This window comes from Antedon mediterranea, chromosome 8 (assembly GCF_964355755.1).
Source record: "Antedon mediterranea chromosome 8, ecAntMedi1.1, whole genome shotgun sequence".
NCBI classification, from domain to species: domain Eukaryota; kingdom Metazoa; phylum Echinodermata; class Crinoidea; order Comatulida; family Antedonidae; genus Antedon; species Antedon mediterranea.
Window position 1 is genome coordinate 15036101 of NC_092677.1, and position 7766 is coordinate 15043866.

At 38.8% G+C, this 7766-nt stretch overlaps 1 protein-coding gene across 1 annotated transcript in view; it reads right to left on the reverse strand.

Annotated features, from left to right (window-relative positions):
- The window catches only part of LOC140056342 (uncharacterized), a 7059-nt gene extending 182 nt beyond the window's left edge, over positions 1–6877 (reverse strand). Inside the window, exons 1-9 of the mRNA XM_072101687.1 lie at positions 6251–6877; positions 5875–5953; positions 4501–5618; positions 4202–4410; positions 3685–4006; positions 3336–3479; positions 3077–3241; positions 2478–2766; positions 1–2281 (exon numbers count right to left, since the gene is read on the reverse strand). The exon at positions 1–2281 is cut by the window's left edge and continues 182 nt beyond it. Of these exons, the coding sequence (XP_071957788.1) occupies positions 906–2281; positions 2478–2766; positions 3077–3241; positions 3336–3479; positions 3685–4006; positions 4202–4410; positions 4501–5618; positions 5875–5953; positions 6251–6856 (4308 nt within the window). The 5' untranslated portion in view covers positions 6857–6877 and the 3' untranslated portion in view covers positions 1–905. The remainder of the gene's footprint in view (positions 2282–2477; positions 2767–3076; positions 3242–3335; positions 3480–3684; positions 4007–4201; positions 4411–4500; positions 5619–5874; positions 5954–6250) is intronic.
- Positions 6878–7766: the final 889 nt, after the last annotated feature.

The window sequence follows — 7766 nt, forward strand, 5'->3', positions numbered from 1 at the left end:
CATAGAAATATAAAATATGCACAGGGTGTGCATTTAAAGCACTCAGCTTTTGCTAAAATAATACTGAAATATAATACTGAAATAAATAATAGCATTTTTGACCAATTCAAAAGTTTGTATTCCATCAAAATATCAATGTAACTATTCATAATATATAAAATTTATAAAATAACATAAAAATATAAAATATGCACAGGGTGTGCATTTAAAGCACTCAGCTTTTGCTTAAATAATACTGAAATATAATACTGAAATTAAGAATGAACATCTTTGACCAATTCAAAAGTTTGTATTCCATCAAAACATCAATGTAACTATTCATAATATACAATTTATAAAATAACATAAAAATATAAAAATGCATAGGGTGTGCATTTAAAGCACTCAGCTTTTGCTTAAATAAAACTGAAATATAATACTGAAATAAAGAATGAACATTTTTGACCAATTCAAAAGTTTGTATTCCATCAAAACATCAACGTAACTATTCATAATGTATAATATATAACATTTATAAAATAACATATATATAATGCACGGGGTGTGCATTTAAAGCACTCAGCTCGCTAAAATAATACCGAAATAAAGAATGAGCAATTTTGACAAATTCAAAAGTTTGTATTCAAAACATCAATGTAACTATTCATAATGTATAATATATAACATTTATAAAATAACAAAAATATAATGCACGGGGTGTGCATTTAAAGCACTCAGCTCGCTAAACTAATACCGAAATAAAGAATGAGCATTTTTGACAAATTCAAAAGTTTGTATTCAAAACATCAATGTAACTATTCATAATATATAAAATATATAAAATTTATAAAATAACATAAAAATATAAAATATGCACAGGGTGTGCATTTAAAGCACTCAGCTTTTGCTAAAATAAAACTGAAATATTACATGGAATGCCCCAGAAGCTTTTCATCAACTGCCCTTTTGAAATGATCAAAGTCATCGTACACTTCATCAAATCCAAGGGTTGTGGACCGTCTTGATGTTGGGCAAAAGGTGAAAATCTTCTGTTCACTATTTTCAGTCTTCTCACGTGATGGAGTGTATCGCTTCCGGAGTCCTCCACACTTTGGCACATGGCAAACAGAACAAGGCTTCTGTGACCTTGGATGATATGGTGTAAGCTTTGGCGGTGCTGTAGGTGGTGGTCGATAGGAAAAGGGCAAGCATTGGTTTGTTGATGGCTTGAAGGTCACAGATGGTCCCTGTGCTTGCGAAGGCACAATCAACAGAATTGCACCAGATGGCCTTACTGGAAGTGATGGAGTTGTAGTAGCTGGTTTAGGGAGTACCTTTTGTAGTGAGCTGTTAGATGGTTTATTCAAATTGTCTAGACATTCAGGTTGAAGTACCTCAGCATCGTTGCTTCTACATTTTTGGTAGCGTCTTTTTCCAGAAACATGTTCCACAACTGGATATTGAACCTGTGGCCTGTCTGGAGGTGATAATTGTGAAGGGAGTGTTAGAGCATCAGGCATCAATGCATCGGAAAAAACCCTTTTGTGAGAGACAACCTTTGGCATGCTTGTTGCTGTGAAATTTGCCTGTTTTTCTTGTTTTGAAAAAAAATTTGTAATCGACTTCATGTTTATATTGGGTAGAGGTATCTGAAGACCCGATAGAATTGGATCATCTCTGACCCGGTCAACAATTCTTTTATACTGGCCTTTGATTAGGCTGGCAGTCTTCGTCGGTGATGTGTGATGACTAATATTGGGTCTGTTTCTCAGCATCTTTATAATTAGGTAAAGTAGACGGGAGTCTTCGTTGATTTGTGCTGCCTGGGCATACCTCATCCAGCCGAATTTTGTTTTTTGGGCGGCACTCGTCATAGGCGAGTCTGGTCCTAGACATCTACCGAATAAAGTATATCCCCATCGAGATTCATACTTCTTAACAAAATTTGCTGCTGACCTATCGTGATCCGAGAGCTTCCCAGCCGCATCTGCGATCTTTCGTCTGAGTGAGACAGGAATGATGTGGAAGTTGGAGTCATCAGTCAGCTCCAGAAGGAGCATGGCCAGATGCTCCACCTCAATGAATCCTGGAAGATGAAGATGGGAAGGGGCCATCAGAACATCTTGCATTGCTGGACTCTCCTCTTTTCTGTTCTCCTCCTTGTTCAGAGCCACATGGTCTACACTAATGTGATCGATAGGATCATCATCAGTCTCTGATGTGGCAACGTCGACGCCCTCATCTTCCGCTTCACTCTCTTGTTCTTCTTCTCCTTCATCTTCTTTGACCTGCTCTTCTTCCACTGTAAACACAAATAAAGAATAATAATAATTATTGAAATTGACAAGCACAATCAATCATCATCACAAGGAAATCATAATTAAAACATACAGGATGACTCACAAACCTAAAGTATATAACAATGATACAGTGCAATACATCCCAGATTTTAAACCAAAATATCAAGATTATTAACAATAATTTGTGATTAATCTCACCTTTCTTGATGTAATAGTCCTTTGATGTGAAATCGGTGGACTGGCAGTAGGCATACTCTAAACCTAGGAGTTCCTCCTCCTCTTGGCTTATGGACTTGTCTGGGTAGGGCATGGGTGCTGTGAAATTAGGTTCATACATATGTTCTCTCCCAAACAAGACCTCTGCCTGCTGGTTTAGACGCTGGATTTGACGAGGGTCAACACATGAGGTAATTCTCCCCCTACCTCCAGTAACCTTGAGCGACTCCATGCGGTTGTTCCATTGTACTGCAAACGCTATGAGGTACACCTAAAAGAGAGAATTAAATGAAGAAACAATGCTTAACGTGTTGAGGAAACTTTGGTTTTGTTTAGAGAAACTAATTTACCCATGTTTAGTTAGTTATTAGTTTATTTAGCTATTGTCAAAAAGTACCCACTTTTTGTATGTAAAAGTATAGGTATTTTTCCAAGCTACAAAAGTTGTAATAATTCACAAATATGGATGATACATATTATATTATTAACTGAACGATATAAAGAATAGACAATTTTTGGGTAGACGTCCCTTTTTAATATTTATTGTAAAAATAAGAATGGTTTTGAAACTAAATGATTACCTGAAAAGGTGCTATTCCACACCGTTGTGAAGGGATGGCTCTAAACATGTGGGCATGAAGACCTTCCAGAGAGTTACTGCCTCTGCGGCATCTGTATTTGTTCAGCTTAACACCATTCAAAGTAACTTCCTTGGTAATAACATACAGGGGAATGTTTGGTGGATCCTAAATGAAATATATGCAAAACATAATTTTTGACAATTGACAATTATAATACTAAATGCCTTTGAGGTAGCATAGGGGAAATACGATAAATTACCTGCATGCAACTCAGATGTTTACTGGCAGTTGCCCAGTAAGCATCAACTGCCTCTAATGATTTAAACAAATGAACGCCATCAATGTCGAGTCCGGCTGGACCCTTAAACTCCTGAAGGATGACCTCAATAGTGACAGCACTCACCTGTAATAGAATTTAAAAGGACACAATAATTAAGTTTCTTTCAAATGTTCATTAAAATACTCAGCTATTTTACGTATCTCAACCAAAACCGCACTACCGACACTCTTACCGAATGTCTTAAACCGATTCATGCACAAAGAAAACATGATAATAGTTATTTTTCCAGTAATGTATTAACTGTATTAAGTAATTACATTTCGCTTACCTCGACACCACGTGTTATACGGCGGACATAGGACTTCAGCTGGTACGGCTTCACAAAATACATCATCTGCTGATCACTGTATTGTGAGTAGAGTTCCTCGTTGCTATTTCTCACTGCTCCGACAAGCTTCAGCATATCATCCTTGTTGTAAGCTAAAATGGCACCAGCGAGAGCACTCATGAAAGAACCATACTTGGCATGGCTCTGCTTTATTACAACTGCATCCCATCGATGTAACCAATGACGGATGTCCAGCCGCACAACCATCCCTTCATTCGCCCAGTCTTCAAATAGCCTTTCCAGCCAAGCTGTCCCTCCATCACTACAATTTAATTTACATTAAATTTAATGAGATAACTTATAGATGGGAAACATGGGAAGAAAAAAAAAGGGAATTAAACTCGGCATCTTTCTGGAAAAAAAAGTTGAAAAGCCAATTAGACGCGAGCACAATGCATAGCACTCTCTTACTCCGTCCATTCTATGTTCAGGCATTAGGTTAGGATATTATACTCACCTGCAGCAATTGTTGTCTGCATAAATTATCTTGGGTGCTGGTGCATTGGCTCGTTTGAACCTGGCAATGAGACCACAGGCCATCCGCTTGTAGCAGCTCTCCGACTCTGCAGCCACAGCAACTGTTGTCACAAACTGACCCCACTCATTTAGGACACTAGTGAGGTACTGCATAGAGTTTTTTCCATCGCCATAGATTTTCTTGAGAATCTGATAAAATGAAGTAAGAGAAAACGAAAATAGAAGCTTACATGAAATTATCAAATAGACAAAACAGTGATCAGTATAAAATGTTCTAACCTGTTTAGTTCCATCGATACAAAGAATCTCTCCAGTTACACTCAGAATGGAGGCTCTATAAACTGACATTTTTTCCATCTCCATGATCAGGTGTGCACGGCGGAGCACTCGAGGAGAAGGCACGGGAGTCTGCGGGACAGGAGGGGTGTAGCTGCCTGGAGATTTGATAAAAGGAAGGATTCCTGGCTGAGATGCACTACTGGTGGATGTATGTGCCTGAAACAGAAGAGTCTGGTACATGTCCCTTCTTTCTGCATACCACTCGTCATGCCCATGCTGCAGCATCCTCTGGCATTTGGTCATTGACACTGCATTGAGACGATCAGTCAGTAGGGAGACGACATTTCTGTCAATAGCCCTCTTACCACACACGATAGCTGGAAATATTGTACGAACTGCAGGGGCTAAGTTCATCAGTATGTCAGCGCTGTAGGCAAGCCATCTATATTGCCGCTCCTGTTGCTTTCCATCTTTCTCTTTGTCGCTGTCAGCCTTGCCAGCCTTGCGCATATGCATGCAGTAACTGCATTGCAACCTCTCCGTTAACAAAGTATAATGAAAGTTCAGTCCACATACCTGGCGTGGATTATTTCCGAATCCACATCTTGACAGGTAGGTATCAGGGGGAGCAGGGCAGTTTGGGTTTGGGCATTTCACTTTAACTCCCATGATGCCAACCGGTCTCCAGAAGAACACTGGTGTGGAAAAAAAAGCAAGCATGTTGGGAAGTTCTCCTTTGATCGCAGTTGGTATAGGTGGTGGATTGAAGTGCATTTTAGGTTTGCATACTTTTCGCTTCACCATCTCCCCCTTCGCATTCATCTGTGGACTAGCATATTGGAAAAGACCATACTGCATGTCATATTTAAACCACTTGACATTTGGTAACATGATGCCCTGTTGCAGTGGAGCTGGCTCTTCCCAAACCTTTTGCCAACCCTCTAAAATGGTCGGATCAGATACTGAGCTGATTGATTGGGCAAGAGATGTTTGCCCATCTTGTGATGTGTCTGATGTCGCGGTAGAAAAGGAGTGTGATGTCGAGGGAACTGGAACAATCTTTTCCACCGTTGTGAGCTTTGATGTAACAGGTACCTCCGATTGTTGAAGCAAATTATCTAAAATTAAGAGTGAAAATAAACATAAGTTAAAGCCTCTTAAATATTCTTTATTTAAATTTCTTTCTTTGGGGTATAAAAATACATTTAAATTTTTAAGTTTAAATTTAAAATATAAAGTATCCATGCGTTATAAACCAAGTCTCATATAAAAGTAAACGAGGCACAAATCAGGTTCGAACCCTCACTCAGGACCTCAGGATTGGAAGGAAAGCATGTTAACAAAAATATATATAACAAAGAGCTTTCAACACACCTGCAAGAGCCAACAGTTCAGCATCTTCAATGTAATCTGGATCCATGTCTGTTGGTGGTTCTTGTGTCTCTTTGTACTTCTGAAATGTAAACGTAAAAACATGACAATTCTAAATTTTATTAATATAATCAAAAATAATTAAAATTTGCAAAATCGAAATAAATGATCAAAGGTGCAGTGGACCAGATGTTGCACGTTTAAAGACGCTTGTCTCCCCTAAGGGTCAAGCCATATATAGGTACACTCAGAAGCCGGCGGGATAACCAAAAGTAAAATAAATTACGATCAAAATGGCTCTCTAAACAGAAAAAAATAGTAAAACGAATAAATACTATTTAAAATATAGAATGTGTAAATAAAATAATAAACATCTTACTTTCAAGCGATTATCAAGATGAATCTTGACAGCAGGAAATTGAGATACAAACTGCAGGAGCTGCTCCTTTTGCCACTTCATGTGGAGACATTTGTCGCCATTCTGACAGAATTCATACAGAAGCCAAACTGTATAACCTACATCATTTTCAAGAAGCCAATTAAACGATTGTCCCATATATTTTCCAAAAGTTATTACTATAGCAGATTGCCACAAATCATTGTTGGCTGATTTTTTGGCTGCAGTCTCTGCTGTCTTTGGGTCCAACCACACAGGATCAATATTCGTATTATTCATTCCAGCCACATTCAGAGCTTCCTTGCTACATTTGAGTCTTGCTTCACCCTCTTTAAATAGTGCAATGGATGGGTATTGATGTACCTTTTTATGTCTATCTAAGTATTGCTTTAGGGTGTAAGTTTTGAGGCATACATCACACTTAAAGTTCTTGCGTTCACCATGTATCTTCATATGGCGGGTGAGATTCGACTTTACAGTGAATTTTCGCTTGCAAATGGTACACTCGTGATTGATGATATCACCTTCCATTCTCACCTGAGAAAAAGTAGAAACATGTAAAATTACAATATTATCCTCTTTTACCATTAAATTAGTATTTAAAATATAGAGAACATATGGTAATGGTATTATTTATTAATGGTTTTGTATAGGCATATAGGGCCTACTGTAAATATTAATAGGGCTAGGCCTCTACTCTGGGAAGCAGGTCAACTCGTCGCCAAAAGAATGACTAGGCCTAAGCCCTAGCTAGGGCCTAGCCTAGCCTAGAGTAGAGGGGCCTTTATTTAAGCCCTGTGTGGGCCTAGAGGCTAGTAGCCTAGCCTAGGCTGGAGTAGAGATTATAACCTAGGCTAGCCAGGTAGGATAGGATACAGCCTAGCCTAACCCGAGCCTCTAGGGCCTTGGCTAGGCCTAGTCTGCCCTCTATCTAGGCTAGGCTAGGTACAGGCTGGTAGTAGTAGTACTAGGCTAGGCTAGGCCTCCTAGTATTAATATTATTAATAAAACACAAGTTCATTCATTACAATGCCGAGATCAGCAATGGCCAAAGGCTTTTCTTACTTTATATCAATGATCTTACAGTATAGCATTCACAATATAGGAATGAAACCTTCCTACACAACGGATATTCCCCCTCCTAGTTGTTCTAGGCCTACCCTACACCGATATTTTCCCTTCGCGACGAGACGCCGGAAGTAACTTTCTTTCAGCTCTAATATGGTGACGTCATACGTCTGCTCAACAGGGCTCGATGATAGGTCTGTTGAGCAGGGCCTTCCATCAACTCTGTACAATGATTGGTCCGTTGAGCAGTGGCTCTACTCAACAGGGCTCAATGATTGGTCCGTTAAGCATGATTAATGTACATGGATGGGTTTTTCTCTGGGAATACCGGGTGCTGTAGACTTTTATCTTCTTTTTTTTTTTAAGTTAGAGAACCCCATGACATTGTTGATTATAAGCCTATCATTTTTATTATTACCGTTTAATTGTA